At 40.3% G+C, this 21,315-nt stretch overlaps 1 protein-coding gene across 3 annotated transcripts; it reads right to left on the reverse strand.

Annotated features, from left to right (window-relative positions):
• Positions 1–9: 9 nt before the first annotated feature.
• fgf13b (fibroblast growth factor 13b) lies at positions 10–20,508 on the reverse strand. 3 transcript variants are annotated; one of them, XM_020657053.3, is made up of 5 exons: positions 10,904–11,694; positions 10,278–10,388; positions 6,172–6,275; positions 4,777–4,975; positions 10–1,742 (listed from the first exon to the last, which is right to left on the reverse strand). In XM_020657053.3, exons 1-5 carry the CDS (start codon positions 11,103–11,105, stop codon positions 1,603–1,605), a joined length of 756 nt encoding a protein of 251 aa, XP_020512709.1. In that variant the 5' UTR covers positions 11,106–11,694; the 3' UTR covers positions 10–1,602. The 3 variants fall into 3 exon arrangements, with proteins under 3 accessions (XP_020512709.1, XP_020512710.1, XP_065819299.1); XM_020657054.3 differs by lacking the exon at positions 10,904–11,694 and adding an exon at positions 20,214–20,508 and having other exon boundaries at positions 414–1,742; XM_065963227.1 differs by lacking the exon at positions 10,904–11,694 and adding an exon at positions 14,666–15,223 and having other exon boundaries at positions 414–1,742.
• Positions 20,509–21,315: the final 807 nt, after the last annotated feature.

Consider the following 21,315-nt stretch of genomic DNA (forward strand, 5'->3'; position numbering starts at 1 on the left):
TCTCATGACTGTCCGCTATTCATTTTTATTCAGGTGAAGCTGCACCAGCTGCAGTATATGTACATTACATACAGTACTTAAAACTCTAAAATCTTTTTACAATGTTTGGTCAAGTACAAATTTATATTTCCGATGATTACATTTTGGTCTCCCTTCAACACAATGGAAGTGAAAGGAGTATTATAATGTTGTATATAGCACAGTCTGCATGCAGAGAGAGAGAGAGAGAGAAGTATTACAAAACAAAGTTTTCATTATTAAGCCTTACTTAAAACAATTGCACATTTGACTTGAGCAGTAAAGCAGCTGCTTTAGACAGACAGTTTCCAGTTTTATTAAAAAAGAAAATACATGGCATTTAATTACAACATCATGAAGACAAAATAAACAAAACAAGTCAAAGACACTCTGAATTTCTTTAGAAATAGTTTATTTAGTGCATTTCTAGTTTGTCCACAGTAGGAACCAAAATATTAAGTAAATCTGTGCTCGCATTGGTTAAACTGGTTCTGGTTCTGGTCCAACACCATTGGTCCACTCATGTTCTGGTGCAATACTATTGGTCCAGCAGTGTTCCCACTCCTCTCATAGGTTTATAAGTTCACTAGTGTTCTGGTACGACACTGTTGGCTCACTAGTGTTCTCTTTTGGTCAGGAACACGTAAGACCAGAAAAAAAAAAAGGACCCTCGGCATGCTGCTACTGAGCAGGGGTCCACAAGCTTCCATGCAACAACAAACAAACAAACAGCAAGGGACAACAACAACAAACGGAAAGAGAAAAAACAGCATTGCTTGTAAGAAGTAAGCATGGAAGCATATACAGTAAACCTTTTTTTTTAACCTGCTAAAGCCCTCAGGTGGTTTGTCTGATATACAACAGATCTTAAAAAGGTAAAATCCCCCCCCCCCCCCCGCCGCCCCCCGACCCGGACACATGCGTGCGCGCACACTCGCTCTGGTTTGCCCACACACACAACACACAACACACACACACGCTCTCACACAGGCGCACCTGCATGCAAACAAATGATCAGTCCTTGTAAGTGTACAAGGATACGTTTGTCATTTTTAAAAATTATGACTTAACCCCATGAGCTCTGTGTAAACATAGCATACGGTAGATTAGATAAGGACTTCTTTCCTTCCTTTGTCGCTGTCTATCTCTCCTGCCTCTTGCCTTTTCACAGCAGTAACTTAGTTAATACTTGTACTCTTTGGTTCTCTGTAACAGTCTGTTTATCGCACTTATGTGACTGACTGACTGACTCTATCTATCACGCTGTTTTGTAAGACCTCGCTCCCTTGTTCTCTCTGGTTATTATACAGCAGGAAGAGGAGTCGAGGGAAGAGTTCTGCAGGTCCTGTCCCTCTGCAGACCAGAGCGGCAGTGCCAGGTCGATTGATTGTCCTTGATTTATTTACATCACAGTCAGTCACAGTGGGCTCCGTGAAGTGGAAGAACACATTCCTGTCCTCGCTTCCTCCTCCTCTTGCCCCTCACCAGCTTGATGTGTGGGCATGTCGGCCTGAGATCTGTAAGTGTGCATGTGTGTGTGAGTGTGTAGGTGTATGTGTGAGTGTGCGTGTGAGTTGTTAGGGGCTAGGATAAGTCATTGGTGCTGGGCGATTTCCCTCCTCCGTTAAGTATAGCCGACGCGCTGCGGCTCTTGGTTGGTGTGCCACTGCCTGACCTTGAGAGTTCTGTCAGGTCATGGAGAGACGGCTCCCTATACATGGCCACTGCACGCACACACACAAAATACAAGTTAGAATTTTCTCAACTGACAGGACTGAATAAACAACACTGAACAAAATGGTTATTTCAGAAAGACAACATATTCCTTTTCTGTTCTTAAACCTTTAATACCAAATTATGTTTTGCCTTTTTGGAAGCATAGAGAGCAACCTGTAATGGAACAATCATATTTATCACCTTTTTAAGGAGAAGTGATGAATTTAGCGGCCCCTAGCAGCAACCTTGTGTACATAATCAAACTGATAACTGAGAAACATGATGGCACTGAATCTTCCAAAATAATGACTGGTCCTCTCTAGAGTCAGTGCTTGGTTAGTCTATTATGGGCTACTGTAGAAACATGGCAGTGTGACAAGGCATACAAAGTAGAGGAGGACCCGGTTGATAAAAGGACGTCATAAGAAAGCAGTGGTTCGCAACTGGTGAGTTTCATGTCCTCTACGTCTTGTAACCTGCTACTGGATGCTTTGAATTTCCCTCAGGATCAATAAAGTATCTATCTATCTATCTATCTAGTGGTTGGGGACCCAAAAGTGGGACGCAGAACGATTTTCAGGGGGTCGCCAATGTGTGCCCGAATTTTTTCTTTTCTTTTTGCAAAAAAAAAATCTATGATGTGATTGATTGACTGATGGTTTCAAAACATGTTTGTTTTGTTCTGTCTTTCTGTTCTGTCACATTGTGTTCCATCTGAGGTCTAAACTGCATTCTTTTTCATGAAATAAATCGGACTGGGTCCTAATTTCCCATTAAGGAGGTGGTGGTGGGTCCTGAGGCTAGACGAGTTGAGAACCACTGATAAAGAGTAACAAAAGATGAACTATTTATATTTTCAGGTGCTTAAATATAAATCCAAGAATGCTAAATTCATCAATACATTTATTTGTCCATAAATCTCACTGACTGGTCCGTTAAGATGGAACCTTTAAAAAAGTCTAATTACACAACCAGCAGGTTTGGAGCACAAGTAGAATTCATTTGCAGTCCTGTTTGTGTCCATCTAATGAATGTAAGTCCAATAATTGCTCTCTTTGGCTTTGTTTGTGTGCCTACTATCTCCTTAGGGAAATATCTGGCTGTTTAGATGCTAAATGCTACACTGACTTCACCAGCTCTCTTACTCTTGTGCTGTCTGCTTTTTAGTGTCGAGCAGGCAGCATATAATAGGTCTTTAGAGCCTGCCTGTAGCATCACAGTAATCATTATGAATGTTTAAATATTATTCAAAAGCAAACTGATCCGATCTCTTGGTTTTTTTAGGTCTTTTCCTCATTACTCTATTTCTAAAATCCTTTTACTCATGTACTCACAAACGGATATACAAGCCAGGTCTCTGTTGGATAAATCACATAATATAATATTACATATTCACAAACTGTGTAGGCGGTTGATGTTCTTCCAAGCAGAACATTTTGATAATGCTCGGAGATTCTTAACAGTTGATAGTCTGAGTTTTGAGTAAGCTCAAAGTAAACTGTACTCCAACAAATAGGAAAAGGTCTCAAGAACATGAGTAATACTGTTACTGATTCATTATGATTGATATGTAACACTTACATCTTGAGCACAAACAACGCATTTTAGGCAGCGATACAATTCACAGCTCCCTCAGCTATCAGTGAAAGGATTTTACACAAATAATGAGACAGAAATTTTGGTTCATCATATAAGAGGAGGCAGAATCCGTGTTTTTCAGTCTGGTTTGACGTGTGAGCGGATCTATTGCATAGATGTGGGGTAATGTATTTCCCATCCAGAGGCAGAGAGTCTGATAACTGTGATGTTTTTATTGTCATGATGCCAGGGAGATGCCACTGTCGATCAAATCTCCTCCAAGCTCACACACTGAGTCCTAATGGAGCCTATTAGTTTTCAGGGCTGAATATTTCAAACAGTAATTGAGGATGTTTGTCTTAAATTGACATCAATCATGAAAATTCATAGATCCCCTCTAAATATGCTTTAAAAGACCAGAAAACCTGTTTGTTTCCCCCCTCAGTATTTCTACTGTGGACCACAGAACATCAACAGATTGGAAAATACGAGGACAGACAAATTAAAGCAAATATTGCCACAACTTTGATTATTTCAGTGAGAACCTTTCTGCCCTTTGTTGTTGTTTTTACTCACTCATTTTAAGAAGGCAGAGCTCGGCTCTTATGCCTTATGGGTCTGTGGGGAGTAGGTATCCTTAAGAATTGCATAGAACGGTGTCTATTGAATCATGCTCCCTTTTAGAGTCTGGAAACTTTCAAGCTTGAATATTTGGGTCATGGTGTTATAAAGACACAATCTTATCAGCCCACTGCTACTTAAATAACAGAGGATCATCTCTGACCTGTTTGTTTTATTCTATGAACACAGTTGCCATGTTTTGACGAGGTGTAACAATGCATGCTGCATGAAGGAAGATGATCTCTGATTCTGTTGTACAACTTTTACATTTCTAAATTGTTGAAAAGCATCGTCTATTCTACGTTCAAGAAAGTTACTGCACTGCTTAATTTTTGGAGTACTCTTTTTTAATTTTAGTTTATAATTCCTGAAAAGGATTTTTGTTCCTTTGTTGTAACTCTGGGCACTGTTTATCTTTTACATGAATAATTCATGTCGTGGAAAAATCCTTGTTTTTTTAAAGGGAGGGTTTTTTTTTTTTAGATTATCTGTTTTAAATTCTAATGAATCTGATACTGTACGTGTTTTATTAAGAATACATTCATTAAACTACTATCACATTTAAAACATCTCCTCTCCTGTCTATTAGTGACATACTGGGCCATGACAAGTTCACACTAAGCTGTACTCTTGTTAACCCAGACTTAAGATGAGGACAAAATCATTCTTAAATGTGAGTTTCAAACATACAGATGAAGTAACATAACAAAAAAAAGAGGGGGCCTTAAATGCCAGAGAGAAACTGTAGCGTTTTTTTGTTTATAACTGTGTGTATAATTTCACTCCTAACTTTGGTTTGTCCTAGCTCAGTGCTTTAGTGCTTCATCTCCTTTGTGGTCTCACCTTTGAGCGGTTTGGGTATGAAGTGTGCTGCTGCCTTGTTCTTCTTGACGTGGTTCCCCTTCATGATCCCGCCCTCCTTGTTGAGTCCGAGGTACCAGGCCCGACCTGAGGCCTGCTGCCGGTACAGCATGGAGGAGTAGGTGACGTAGTAGTTCTCAAACACCGACTCCTTGAACTTACACTCTGGGGTAAAGTGTTCCTGAGGAGATAAAAAGACACATTGAAGAACAGATCTCGAATGACAGACGACATGAGGGTAATGTAGTAGTTGTAAAGAGAGAGAGAGAGAGTATTAGCTGCAGGGGAGGAGTAGAAAAAAAATAGGTTTGAGTTTATAATATCAACTCCATTCTAATGTTTTTAATCATTCTTCCATCAGTATATACATCCATCTCTTTGGATCATTATCTCGGCCAGGCTGGAGTCTCGGAGAACAAACTGCACCAACTTAGGACAGCTGACATTTGCATTTCCTTATTCCTGCATCTCCATGGCAACCGGCTACTCCCTTGAATACCAACCAGCCCAGTGAGAGAAGGATGGTGCCCAGGAAAGATACAGAAAAAAATACTCTTTTTCTACATCAACCATTTATCCTGTAGGCATTTTAATTAAGTTTTTTTTGTGTGTGTGTATGATTAAAGCACCTTGTGCGTATCATTTAATATCAGATGTGAAGATTAAAAACAAGTGACATCAGTGTTGTGACTGAAGCAAGTTTTTTCCAAACATGACGGGTCAGGTTATTGTGGTTGTTTACGTGCCTGGTTGTTATTACATCGAGCTGTGTGTCAGTTTTCTATTTCCTCTTTGTTAGTTTTCATCTTTTCGCCTTACATGCTGGTTTAGATTGCTCCAAGAGTTATTTTTGTTGATTCTCTTTTGTTATTGCTTCTACACCACCCACCACCACCGCTCAGGAGCTAAAGTGAAGCACTTAATGCAGCTTACTGTAGCCAACACCGCCTTCTGACCGGCCTGAGAAGATATATGCACAGCGGGGATGCATTTGTAAATCTAGCCAAAAGAAAAGCAGAAAGACACATTTCAAGGGGCTGTTTGCAAAAGGACACAGAGTAATCTTTCTATCAAAGAATATGTGTATGGAGATAAACAAAAGGAGGCTGGAGGGTGATCTGAAATCAATCCTGCGAGGCCACAGTATCAGCGGGCAGAAGAGGGAGGCTCAGACAAAAGATTATAAGAGCCTGTGGCAGCTGACTCACGAGGCAGCTCTGTAGTTAAAGTATTGATGTGATGATAGGAGGATAATGAGAGTGGTCACACTGAGAGAGGCTGCTTCATAACTCAACCCGACACAAAGACCAGGTTTTAATCTCTATTGGCTCCTAATGGTGAAGATGATAACGATGGTCGTGATGGTGTGTGACCTACAGAGGTGTAGAGAAAGCCTTCGTTGTTCATCGCCAGATACAGTTTGGTCTGGACGCCCTGGATGGCCACCACACGAAGCCCCACTGGGATCAGGTTGAACACAGCTACACACACACACACACACACAATACACACAATCAAGCACAGCAAACAAACAGGCCAGAGGGAAAAAGAGAGAAGAAAAAAATCCTCATCAATATCAATGTAGCATCTGGTTTGTTGACACCTTCATTTTGCCTCAGAGAAGCTTTATCGCAAGGCATCTCAGGGACCGAGGCTACAGAATTACACGAGTGATAAAGAGACTGGTATTATGTGTTGGATTAAAAAGATAAGAACATTCATCAGGCACGCAGCAAAGCCAGGTTTATGTATACACTTGGCAGAGGAAGGAAAAGTATCAACAGAAGAGCCAAGAGGCAGAGCTGCAGCTATTCTAACATCTTTATTTAAACTATAAACCAATCAGTCACTTTCTGTTCCATTGATTTGAATAACCTTTTTTTATCAATAAAATGGAACTATAAAGACAAAAAGGTTGTTAAAATGTCCATCACTTCTTGACCAAATAATTACATTGAAGATAAAAAAAACAATTTGAGCATGGGAAATTAAAGTGAGTTTGACATTTTACTTGACGAGTGACTCAAGTAGTGATCAAAAACGTGGTAGGATATTTGTCCTACTTCACAATCAATCAACTCATCTTTTCAGAATGTGGATGAAGCTGGTTCTCTTTAAATAACATAACAAAGAGTACAGTCTACGTTGTTGTGATATGGCTCTACATAATCAAAGATAAAGAGCATGTACAGTGCAGCCGACATTTTCAGGCGTATTGACACTGTAGTGTCAAGATGCTTTAAAGAAGACAGTTTGTACAGCACAACTCAGAGACATAAGTTAGTTAAACATCGTTAAGCTGTTCGGGCTCTTATTACAGTGAACATGATCTCTGTAAACAGATATCTGCGTATGAATGCAGAATCTGTAAACAAGGGACAAAATGTTGGTATGAAGGCCTTCTGGTGTCTGTTTGTAGAAAGCAAATCGTGTTTGAGTGGGCTGCAAAACTGTCAGTGAGTGTGGAGAGCTAAAGAGGTGGAAAGCACCGGCCAAACTATAATATAAGCCCCTTTCTACATATGCACTCCTGAAAATTCATTGACATTTTAAGCACAGCCTGCATGCAACATTTTCCTAAGCTGCCCTTTCACATAATGTCCCTCACAACTGGGTATTTTTCACTGTTGGACGGGGGGGGGGGGGGGGGGATGAAGTACAACAAAGTAGTACAACTATTTAATATATGTGGACATTGACATGTGGTCAGAAATTATGTTTTCTCACATTTATATGCAGCCTACCTGATTTCAAAGTCAGGGAACTAAACGAAGCAAAGATGTTAGCCCGGTTTGATCAGTGATGGATGATAAACTCAGATAGTCAGGGTGCAGGGATCCAGTTGTCTCTCTGTATTTCAGTGATCAGTTTTTCTTGTAGCTTAGTTTTCCGCAATCGTTCTATGTTTGCTGAATCTGTTTGTATAGGCCTAGTCTATCACACAGCAGCAGTTCAAATTGAGTTCAACGTAGCCAGGCTTTCTTTGAGTTTAAACCAGTTCCATTTTAGCCCCTGTTAAACTGCTGTTACCTCCCGTTTATTCTAATAAGACAACTTCACACAGTACAACACTAAACGTTATATTATTTCAGTAGTATAAAGAGGAACTGTTATCAGGTCGGATGCTTTCACTTCATGAAAAACACGTGGAAAAACTTCAGTTTCTGACAAAATAGAAGTCTGGTTAATTTACTGATTTAATTTCATCTGTGATAAATATATATGGATTTTATTATCTGCCGCTGTGAAACCAGCCGTGCTCATCAGACTTTGTAGGGTTTTATGTCTAAGCATAAAACCATGATCTGTTGTCCTTAGATGCTGAGTCATCTTCATTCTATTACTGTATCATCTGCTGATATTTAAGCTCTTAATTTTCCCTTAAAAAAACAGGTAAAAACAAGGGGAGGGAGACCAGAGTGAGCTCAGATGATATTTAACACAAACTGAATGCATGAAGGCTCTGCGATGCGATGTACACAGGCTGTATTCAGTACTACTGTTCCTGCATGGTTTGGTCCTGTGGCCTTATTAACATAATGTTACTAAAAAGACATTACAGCTCGCTCCCTCCTGATTCCTGACACCAGTACAAGCTTTCTGCCAGTCACTGGCAGTTATTGCAGTGACTCCCGCCTACTGTGATGTCATATGCATACCCTCTAATGACAGTAAAAACAAAGCGTGTGAAAAGGATAAACAGGTGAGCATGAAATAGTATGAAGTTGGCAATAAAAATGTCCAGATAAAAAATGTGACCACAACCACAAATGCACCCCACCCCAAAAATGTGGGGAAATTTTCAGTAGAGCAGAGCATGTGTGAAAGGGGCTTCAGCTACTGACTGCAAAATCTTCTTTTTTTTTTGTTTTCATAAAAAGGTCTAATTTAAAGGATTTTCCAGAGATGTGATAAAGGATTTAAAGCGCATTTAAAGATAAACTTTGTTTGGGGTTCATCCAAAGATTACATCATAGCATTAATACTATGGATCGTATCTTTTATTTCCCCCTGTGGTTTGCATTCAGTGAGCACAAGCAGTTAAATGATTTATATGTTTTACAGTAAAAGCTCAGTAGCAGAGGCGTAATTATTTCAGACAGTTTGATGACTCACTGCCTTGTTTAATTATATTTATTTAGCCAACCATGTTTTTTATAATGACTGGTTAAATTGATACTGGATTACATGGATTACCATTTAAATCCAGTTATGGTCGGCTGGTTTTATGTTGGTGGGCGTTTACATGATGTATACACAATGTAATCATGTAATTAAAGAGGACACATCATTAGGAGCTGCTTTTTCATTTGTTTTCACACAATAGTTGGTGGCCTGAGAAGTGGCAGAGATTAATGAGTGACGCTGAAAACACCAACTGTTCACCCGAAGGAGAGTGATTGCCGTCCACGACAGCAGAAGTGCATTAGCTGTATCCATCACACATTGTAGCCTGTGAGTTTTTGTGCGTGAGAGAGAAAAGATTGGATATGGCAAGGGAAATGTATTGTTTTCATTGGTTCACTTTAACCTGGTCTATTTCATTAGGTCACACATTTGAACGCTGGAATGTATCCTGTGGATCCTTTATTGAGTTCTTTAACAAGGAAACATTTAACACGGATAGATTGCCACCTGACCTTTGGAGGAAAGCCTGCACTGGTTTACTAATTAAATGAACACTTGACATGTTGTCAAGTGAATGTCTGAGTTAAACCTCCACATCAGACAGATGTCCGCAGGGTGAAGTTTATCACTAAATTGGATTTGAATTGGTTTCGGATGATAACAGTAAAGTGTGCAAATGGGAATTGAACTAAATTACACCTTGCTGGATATTGAGCTTTCAACATGTTAAAATGCTCTGCTGTAGCTCTGCTGTAGAATCAAAAGGAAGGTTTGTGTCAATCTCTAGTCTACATTTAAGAGTGTTTAACTTCTTGGCTCGCCATCATTTGTTTGCCGGAAAGAAAGCACTTGTTTGGTAGGTTTAGTTTTCTAAAGCTGATTTTAGCACTAATTCATTTATTTGTTTATTGACAGAAAATTATTCTTCCATGGTAATAGTAGTTTTCATTTTTCCCGCAATTTTTCTGCACAAGAAATACCAAACATTTGCTAGTTCCTGTAACTAAAATTTGAAGATGTTATGCCTGTTTTGCAACATATTTTAGTTAATTATGAATCTTGAACTGGTGAACTTGAACTTGGTTTTGAACTGTTGGTCAGATAAAAAAAAGACATCAACCTGGCCTTGGGGCATTATTATACACATTTTTCTCAGACGTCCAAGCTTTTATAATGTTCGCAAATACAAAATCAATAATTTTGTTGAGAAAGTTATTCAAAATTTGTATCGATAGGGAAACATCAATCAAATTTGTATTTGCAACCCAAGCAATAGTTGGCAAAAAAAATTAAAAATGAGAAAAATGGAAACCTTTTGATTGACTCAATTATCATAGGCAAAGAGTGGGACTCACCATATGTGCTATCTTCATCCTTGGTCCCATCAATGGTGCCATCAGGCTGCATCTGCAGCTGGAAGCCCTGTCGACTGGAGAGCCTGGTCACAATGCCCTTCAACTGGGGCTCTGAGAGGAGGAGAGGAGATGAGAAACATTGACTGCATTCATTCCTTAATACAGTCATGTGATCATATGAACCAAAACCAGCAGTCTGCAAGAAGCCGGAAGTGTCAGAAGAAGAGAAGCTGTTTCCATCACAGCCGGGCCTTCTGGGCCTGGAATCGATCACTGGACCCTTAACAGTGTACACTGTACACTGTGGCACACACTTAAGTCCAATCTTACATTGTATAAGGTATGTAGCATAATACAAGCTCATGAATATGCTGAAGTAAGAATGTCGATTATCCAAAATCTTCATCAGCTACACACACTACTGCAATAGACCTTAAAAAAAAGTTGTTTACATGTGATGTTTGTGATTTCATGCAACAGGAGAGTGTCAATGAAGCGATGAAGGAGCAGGCTGAATAATGGGAGAAAATGGTGTTGGTTGGTGGAGGTGATGATGATGGTGCTGCTGCTGGTGGTTGTGGTGATGATGATTTGGTGGGGTTTGTTAAAGCCCATCTCTCTCAAACCTGGAGGTCGCCTTCTCTTCCGTTTCTTCCTTGATCCAAACAATTTGACACGCGAGAACACGTTCAGCTTGCTCGGCTTCTCGTTGGTGCCTTTGCTGTTGCTCGGGCTGCCGCCGCCGCGGCACGCGTTCGCCTTCTCGCGCTCCCTCGCCTGCCGCTTCTGGCGGATCAGGGAGCTGGCGATCGCCGCTGCCCGGGACATGTTCCCACGGTGGAGCGAAGCAAGGCTGTGCGTCCCGGTTGGAGAGTAAGTGGGGGTCGCGGATAAGGCGTTAGGGGGTAACGGGGTGGAGGTCTACGCCACCCACGGCTCAGTTCGCATCACACACCGTCCGCTGCAGTCTCGCAGATATCAGTGATTTTAAAAGCCGTCCAGAATCCTCCATCACCAGTGCGTCCAGGTGCTTCAAGGAAGTCGTTAAACAAATCCAGTAATGTGCCAGAGTGCGAGCCTTAACGACGCCGCCTCATGTACCCCCCCCAAAGGGTTCTGAGTTGCAAAAGCTGTCTGCTTCCCCCCTCAGGTGATTCTTCAGGCTGTCCCGGAAGAGGGGAGCTGCCTGCAGATGGATCTAGTCCCGGGTCCAAGCGGCGAATCAACAGCTTACGGACGTTGGTTTGAACGACACTGGAGCTTGTTGTTGCTGCTCACTGCAGCTGCTGCCGCTCTGCGCCGCTCCCCCGGTGCTGCTCCGTGGTTCGACGCGCTCCGTGACACAAATGCAGCAACCGGAATGTTTGTCAATGAAACAGCTCGGAGCCGGTTCAGAGAGAGGAGAGGGATCATGATGCAGCCGTGCCGTTCATAAAACTGCTGCAGCCCTCCCTGCCCGCCCCGAGGAGAAAGAAGAGAGAGGGGGTGGGTGGGGGCTTCTGATGGGATGTGTGCGTTAGGGTGTAAAAGAGGTGAATTTTGGCTGATTCTTTTTCATATGGCACCTGTAACCCTGAGCCCCACGTGGCATGATATTTACATGTTCAACCGAATACTGATGTGTGATAGGCAGGGAGATTGACAATGGGAGGAGGGGAGGGAGTGATGGAGAGGGATGTATTATAGGAGGAGGAGTGAATGAAAAAAAAACTGTGGAAAAAAAGAGAGAGAGCTAGAAGACAGACAGGTGAATGAATGAGAGTCGAAATAATGGAAAGAGGGGGTGGGGGCAGGAGAAAGAAAATGAGATATTGAGTGTGTTGTGTATGTGAGAGTGATAGAGAGAGCTTGTATAGAATATACAACCTACAAATAGATTGGGGAAAAAATAATGATGGATGAAAGAGGGAAGGACAAATCTAAGAGGCAAGCAAGCAGGAGGGCAGGAGGGAGAGAAAATGACTGAGTAGAGGAAGAAAGAAGAATGGAGATAGAGATAAAAAAGATTCATTAAAAATTAGGAGGGAAGAATGTACAGAATAAGAAATATATATAGAGAGAGAAATTGAGTAAAGAGAGAGTTGGTGAGAGTGTGAGAGAGGGAGAGAAATTGAAAATAGAGAGGGAGGGCGAAAGGAGGGGCTCTTCTCTTATTTTGGTGCAGAGGTTCACTCCTGCTGACAAGCTGCAGCGAGAGAGGAGAAGGTGAAAAACAGAGCGGCACTTCAGCGTGGATGAGTTGTGGCATTTTTCTCAATGTTCACTTAGCATTCAGGGCAGACACACACTCACACATGCATGCATGTCTACTGGCCACAGGCAGCCCCCACAGGAGACAGCTGCACAGCTGTCAGAGAAAGACAGCTACGTTGGCGCATGGCAACTGAAACTCCAAGTGGTTCTGCATGAAGAGGAAGACAAGGAGGTGGATGAAGACTCACAGCAGAGGTCGAGCTGTGAGCACCTGGCGCCCAGCAGCAGGCACAGACGATGCATGCTGTTCCACTGTGGGAAAAGTGAGGGAAAATCGATGGCTAGAGATGAAGGAGGATGTGTTGAGCAGTAAATTAGACAACTGAGGCGGAGGTGAACTCAGTGTGCTGCAGTCCACTGTGGAAATAAAGGCAGTGGTTGTAGGGGAGAGTGATGAACTGTGGACAGAAGCTGGGGTCGGGACCTGGTCACCGAGAAGGAGCCTTCTGAGAAGGTAAGCCCCATATAAATGAGCTGATAAACGTAGTTTTGTGAGATTGTGAAGCTCAAGCTGTGAAATTGCAGGGATACTTCAGCCATAAATGATTTCATAACTAATCAATTATGTCATCTAAAACATCAAAATATGAGAGCAAACCTGTTAAAACCACTGTAATGAAATGCATGAAAGCTAAGCCCTTTCCTTCATCATTCATTTATGACATCTTTTAAAACCAAACCACGTGTCCCTAAAAGCACAAGACAACACAAAATAAGGAAACCCAATTTCATTATACAAGCTGCAGGGAAAATGTACCAAATAAAACTGCAAATTCTAACCATTTGCTGTAAATTAGTAATCAAAGTATGTATAGAAAACAAGGAAATCAAAGACAAAATTGAATGATGGACCAAAACAAAGCAACAAAAAACTAGTATTACCTCAGGATTTGTTTTCAAGATTGAAAAACAATACAAAGCCTTGGTTTGCTACTGAATAAACACTTTAAAGTATTTTTGTGTAAATAAACAAATACGCCTGAAAGAATGTTGCAGTTATAGCAATAATAAAAGATACATTTAAGCTGTTGCACCCAGTGGGTAAAAACTTCAATGATGTTTGGTTGGAGCTCTTGTGCCCCCTACAGGCAGAGAGACATGTGAGGAAAATAACTTGGAGTAGAGAGAGTTAATCCTGACGCAGAAAAATAGAGTGTATTCACCGCAGACACCCGGAGAGAGTCCTTACTGTATGTGTGTGGATCTCAGCCTAACCATGAAGCGATTTAGAGTTCAACCACGCTGCTGTAATTACATCAGTTACACACTTTGCAGAAACCACTGAGACTTTAGAAAGTGTTACCTATTGAAAGCAGCAAAGAACCGTATGATACATGCCTTTAAAAACCGTGAAACGGAAATATATTTACGCTTTATTTGAAATATTTTTTTGGGCATCTTTGTTTAAAGATTTGAGGAAAACAAGTTAAATAGTAAGTCTTATTTTGTTAGAGGAGAAAATATGAGAACTCGCCCTGAGGGCCGACATGGAGCTTGAAAGAGAGCGCAAAGAGCTGGGGCTTTGTTACAGGTGCTCTGCAGGCTTGGTGTAAATTATTTAAACAGTACTTCCAAAATATTGTTGTTGTTGTTTTTTTTTACTCTTTAGTTCAGTAATGATTTCAAAGTTGTGAAATTTGCATTCATTCAAGAGCAAATTCTACATTTCTGAAATCACTTGCCAATAATAAATCAAGCCCATCCTTTAAATGGATTGTGCGTCTATGAGATGTTATTTGATGTATTTATTTAACCGTGTGCAGCAGAAGGGCGCGCCCGGTGCTGCTTTCAGCACCATGGACAGAGCGACACGCTTAAAACTCTTTGAAAACAGAAATGTAGACAACTAACTTTAATCAAACGAATTGCATGACAGACACGAAAAGATCATTCAATATTTTGAGTAAATTTTCAAGTCGAAAACTGTCTTCATCTGAAACACATGTAAAACATCTAATCAGAGATTAAAGAAGGTCCTTTTGGAGGGTCAACCTGATGATAGGTTCACCGCTCTTTCTTGCAACAGCGCACTCCCAAGATACTAAAAGTTGGCTAACTTCCCGCAAAGATTTTGTAACAGAAGACCAAAATCCCGGATTAACACTGATCATTGAATCGTTTCCCCCCGGTCCTACCTGAGGTGGCTCGTCGGAGAGGGAAAGTCATGCTGCGCCCGTGGAGGTCCGGAGCTTTGTGCTCGCGACTTTTTCGTACTTCCTGTTGTACGCTGCCCGACGAAAAGAGGAAGAATCACTGAAGTTCAAAGTAGACAATTCTCCACGGCATTGGATCCATTAAGGCCGCGCACATGGCGTTGACGGGAGATCATTACAGAACATTAGAGGCCATTAGGCCTTTGGAAGCGGTCATTAATGATTCATCTCAAGGCCCCGCTGATCTGGCACAACAAGAGAGGAAGGGAGCCAAATCTAAGGAGCCATCCAGGAGGCACAGTGCAAGCGTGTGATAACAGATCTGTTACAGTCTACCACTACAGCAGATTACCTGTCAGGAAACACACATTTCCACAGCTCTCACACAGTGAGGACTCTCTATTGGCCTCCCAACTACACCTAACTTTAACAAAGTCCCCTCCATCATGACAAAAATAATATAAAACCAAAGTCATCCATGGCACATACAATACAGCCCATTGCTATTTTTTTTATTTATGTGTAGGACTTAACTTGTTGCAGGGTTCAATGCTGAGAAACTGTAGTAGGGAATTTTGGATTTTTTCTTTAAATGATAACAGAAAATATTCATCAAAAAGGTTCAAATTATTTTTGTTTGATGAACCAACCACTCTTAGAAGACCTCTGTAAAAGCTGCAACATGCTGGACAGGTAGGAATTTAATATGACAATCTTGTCTGCCTTTGTGATGTGATTTACTGCTAAACAAATACATAAAACAATCACGGTATCATCACCATGTGAAACCCATTTTGATTATGTTATCTTAAAGTAAAAATGAATCCTTAGTCACATTGACAGGAAAATGTGGACTCAATAAAGAACTTGAAAGATATTATAGCCTGACTCATGTTTCCATTCTGAGATTATTTAAAAAGTCTTAAAGCTAAATAGCTTCAGTGGACACTAATTGCATGGTGACGCTCTATTCCCCAAAAAACATTTACCCAAACTCGCACCTTGAAAATTCTAAGAATGTGATTTAAAAATGACGTTTGGAATAGACACAAGCTTACTCAGCTTCCACACATATATAAAAAACGCACACCTCATAGCTTTGCACTATAGCCCATCTCTCTGCGGTTCCTTAGGCTATCATCAGTTCACACAATTAAAGCACATTATATAGTAACCACACTCAGACAAAAGCTGTCTGTCCAGGATTACACAGTCTCTAGACAACCACACATAACCGTCTATCATGAGCCCATTACGTTGTTGTGCTTCCTGTGAAGCAGCCGGCCAAACACAACAGCATCCAGAGATGATAAAGATATTATTACAGATTGCAGAGAGTCTACAGTATATACTGCAGGGCAGGAGGCTGTAAATGTTGCAGAAGGCAGTGAAGCAGGATGTTGCTGCAGAACATGCACACTCAGCTAATTGAAAAGTGAAGTCTTTAGAAGAAGCTTTATCTGAGATATCGCTCAAAATAAATGTGCGTTATGCATTTCTGTGAGGCTACAATACAATATTTTCCAGGAAACTGTTACCATTATATAATACATATGTCATTATGTATTATTGCTTCCTGTGATCAGGAAATAACTCTATTAGATCAACCAGATGGTTGGACTAGGTCACTGTTTGAGTGCGTTTCTTTTTCTTTCTTACTTTTGGTTATCCTTTTATTTCAGCTGGACTGCAATGCCATTTAGATTTGAACAGACACATGAGGCCTCCTAAAATAGCTTTGTGGCTTTGGCTTGAAATAGCAGACCACAAAGATGGCAGCAGGTACATTTTGGCAAAGGTCCCCAGACCAATAGCCTGGGCAGGCAGCCAACATCTTAATCATTGGAGTATTTTGGATATCATCAGCTGTCATTCACTACCGGTAATTCAAATGATCAGCCACTAGATGGCGCCACATCATCAGCTAGCAAATAAATAGTGAGTGTTGGTGATATACGCTAAGCATGTTTCTGGGCTATTCAAGGAATCATCAAAGTCTTTTTTAGTTTTAGTTGTACAGGATTTGAATGTTTGTACAAATTAATCAGAATTTTGTCTAACATTTTCTTAAAGATTTAATTATTCCAGTGGACCAACATATCTGGACCCAGTCTGTTAGCACTGCTGAAAAACTATTGGCTGGTGTTTTCCTCTTAATTTATATAACCTTTTTGTTAAATAAATTGAAAATAGAGAGGAAATCAACATTATGACTTTTATGCTCATTAGAAAATTTGTAGTGCATTATTGCCTGACTATATGTATCACATACACAACACTGTATCACTAAAACTTCAATGGGCATTATGTCCAGTAGTATTAACCTCTACTGCCATACTGCCTTGTCCTAATCAGGGTTGATAAACAATAGTGTCTATACTGAATCGTCTTTTTTCCTACACACACACACGCACACGCACACACACACACACGCACACACACACGCACACGCACACACACACACACGCACACACACACACGCACACACACACACACGCATACACACGCACACACACACACACACGCACACACGCATACACACGCACACATACACAACAGTTATAATCCCCGTCTACAGACCTAATCTCTTTAAGAACAAGATGTTAATGAGTTCTTGTTCTACCCAAACTTAATCCTTATTTCTACCATTATTATATACAGAACACTACAAGGTGACACATCACCCTGAATGCCTGTCCTGCCCAGAGGGAGTTTGTCATTGCTGGAGATATTTTAATCAAAAAGTGTAACAGACTTGACAAATTTTTACAACTTCTGTCTCCTTTTTGTTCCTTTAAGTAACTGACCAAGTATCTGTTTAATTCAACAAATGGAAGTGACATTTTTTTTTTTTTTATGCATGCATGACTTTGTCTTGAGAGTGATTCTTCTTTAGCTCATACAAAACAAATCAAAACACTCAGCAAAGTAAACATATCTTAACAATGTGTTGCGGCAGTGTATAGATTACATTACATGTAATGAGAATATCCAGTATTGATTCATGACGGTGCTCTGTTGTAATGTTACTGCTTCAACTTAAAGGGAAATATACTTGCTTCTCTCTTACTGTAAACACTGAAAGCTGTGTCCATTAAGATGTGTTGAGTCACCAGTGTAAACTTTAATAGCAGATATCATGTCTCATAAAAGTAGTTTATTTGTGTAGTAGTTCCATATAAATTAGTGCACGGTGTGTTGGGATCCACCGACAGGGGATGTTCTGTCTGTCAGATAAGTTTATCATCCTATAAATCACTCCGTCCTGTTTATTGACTTGGCTTTGAAGTGATGGTTTGTATCCTTTAAATGTGCTTTATGAGTTAAGGTTACAATAAATAATGTTTATTACTATTCTGCTTCCAGCCACTAGTGTCAAGTGAACACACTGTGGCAATATCAATCCATAAACTGTAGGCTATGTATCATCCACACTGGCTCTATTCTGGAGCAGAAAACGTGTAAATCGTAGTAACAAAGAGCCTTTTGTCAGTGTCAACTCTGACCACTACTCTCAAATATATTTTCTTATGTAGGCTATTACATGTAGTTATTAATAAATAAATCAATTAAATACATTGCGCTCTGAAGCCCAGATTAGGGTGGATAATCAGACAAATGCTTAAAACATTTAGCTCTTCATAAGTCCTTTTTACCCTGTTGCATCTCTAACGAAAAACAACGTCAAAATACTACTGATAGAGCACAACACTCACCTTTCTGTTGTTTGCGGAAATGTGTTTTCAATGTGAAATTGGCTCATTGATGCCCTTTGTGGCGGTTGGGGGAATTAACACCCGCCAAATGTATTTTCAGATAAAACCACAGGGGGCGGTAATGAGTCATCTTTGGTTGTACGCACTTCAAATAAGGCAAAGATGTCGCGTTTGAAAACTATGGACAAGCGTCAAGTGGCTGAGGTGTATGAGTTGAGGGTCGTGCATTAGCCTATTTATTTGTGAGGTTTCAGATAATATATGTTGCTGTAATAAGCAATACGATGGAGACCCAACACTGACTGCGCTGTTTGTCAAATGTTGGTCCTGATAAAGACCTTACCTACATAGAAGAACAGCACAAAGACACTTTCTTGAGGTAGAAGTGGCCTAACTGTTGGAGGCTAAAATCTCACTGATTCAGCGTGCAGTAGTTTATTTACTGTTGGGCTAACATTTGATGACACTTTTCACTGTCTTTCTACTCATTTTAATTTAATAAGTTGTTCACACGCTATTTGATCCTGTGTTACTAAATGGTTTCCATCTTTCACAGCTGATACTTGATTGCCTCCTTCCACGAGTAGGCTACTATTAAATGAATAATATGTAGGCTAGAGAACCTGTAGATTTGTGAAACATCTTCCCTTGTTTAATCTAACTCTTTATGTCTTTGTGTAATTTCATTATTGGGCTTTCAGTGTTTTCTGATTTGTAATTATCCTATTACTCCAGCAAACATCTCACAAGCTATTCATCTTTGGGTGTGTTTGCTGACTTCAAGTGTGTTTAGCTAACTCAGCTCATTTGGGACCTATACAGGCATACAGAGAGAGATTTACTGATAGTTTGGTTTACCGCATGAACTAAATCTGCACTTTCAATCATTGGTAAACAGACAGTGTTAATGACACCAATCGCAAATGAAGATGCTTAGGGTGAATTAGACTAATTATTATTATTATTATTATTGTTATTATTATTATTTTTATTTTTTTGGGGGGGGGATAACTATTCAATTAGCCTACCGCAATCTCAAGGATTCCACAGTATGATCCCCTCCAGATGCATTATCTAGGCTACCCATTGTGTTTTTGTTATACCAATTTTAGATAGATTTCCACCATCAAGCGTTTTAGCATGTGTTTGAAATTAATTTTATTCTACTGTGACTAATGCTTAGTATATACAGCTCTGTGTTTTGTTATTAAAATCCATGGATATAGCATATTTCTGCCTTTTTTATGAATGGGTACGTACGTGTCATATGCATAGATTATGATGCACACGCACTGTGAGCTTACGGGCAACACCCTTTTTGTGTCTCCATGGCAATGATAGTTTCCCAGTTTCCATTGCGGTGCAATTTTATTGCTCTCCAGAGGGAATGGGGAAAAAAAATGTGTTTGTGTGTATAAGCTGCTGAAATTATATCCTTGATACAGAAATTCATCTATTGGGAAATAATAGCTCCATTCAGTGTTTAACAAGATCGACATGTTGGATGTTTCCTTTAGCACAGTGTAATAAAGGTCTCCTGTTCTACAGAGATGCAAGGTGAAAGGTTGATAGTGTAAGACATTCAGTTTTGCGAACTGTAAACATCAAAAATTACCAATTATTCCAGGGGATATCGCATTTGGGTATGTAGCCTACAGTTTGTGTGTAGTCTGGTGTGTGGGGACTGTAAAAGCTAAATGTGCTGACCTCAGCAAATACCAAGCAGCATGTTCATCCTTTGTGGTGGCTACATAGGAAGGAAAAAAACTTGATATTAGATCTTTGCTCGTATCAAACTCGTCATCCTCACTCACCTTTGGCGGCATGGTCTTTATCCTCTTTGCTTTTCGTTTTTCCGCTCATGGAGCTCCGCTGCTGCTGCTGCTGCTGCTGGTGGTTGAATCAAAGTTTAGGAAAGAGATGACGGACCGTGGTTCTACTTTTTCATCCTCTTTCAAGGTTTGTTTTCTTCCCCCTTCACACGGCAGTCCTCACACTCCTGCTCGCCGTCCCTTCCTCTGTCCAGTCCCTCTCTGCCTCCTTTTCCTCAGCCTGTCCCTGTATGAGAGCCCGTTGTGCCTCAACATGCCACTATGAGCAGGATCGCTCTTAAATGTGCACGCGCAGAAACTCCTCCCGCACGCGCATACTGAAAGACAAAGAATGATTGCACTTATATGTATCACACAAAGAAATAAACAAGAACAAAAACCTTAAGCTTATAACTCTTTCTATCTAGTGTGGCTGTGGAAAATTTCCCGTCTGCATGACACATTTGTTCTTTTAAGAGTTATCCCTAGTCCTACAGTAGCATCATTTTATGAACAACATCAGATTTACAATACTGTTGTAATTCAGTTTATTATGATCTTCAAGTACCAGTGTTAAGATCATAGTTTATTTATATTGACTTTAAACTGAGTCAAAGCTTATTGAAAAATGAGACAATAACAACTCTTTATTAATAATTATAAGCCATGTGAACTTGTCTTACTATGAGTTGATTGATTATGAGAAAGTAAAAAAGCTCACAACGCTTTATTTTGACAGTTTTATAATGGAAGTGGTGGCTTTGAAAAACGTAAACATGACACCTCCATGTCCAGTAAAAGGTAGCAGGTCATTGAAAGAGATTTAAATAAGTTTCTTGCAAGCTGCACAGTCTGCAGAATAAATATTAAGACTTCCAAGAATCCTACCTCTGTTAGGTAGAATATATGTGGTTAAACACATTCTGTTTTGATGGATCCTCTACTGAAAAATTAAAAGAGCCAGCTGTTTCCATATTGTAATACCATTAAAGGAGCAATATGTAACTCTGACACTGATTGTTTAAAATTGGTACTGCAGTCCAAATTCAAAACAGTGGAGAGAGCTGTCTCTACCCACCCCCTCCTCCCTAGAGCCGATGCACAC

The sequence above is a fragment of the Labrus bergylta genome, chromosome 14 (assembly GCF_963930695.1).
Source record: "Labrus bergylta chromosome 14, fLabBer1.1, whole genome shotgun sequence".
NCBI lineage: Eukaryota > Metazoa > Chordata > Actinopteri > Labriformes > Labridae > Labrus > Labrus bergylta.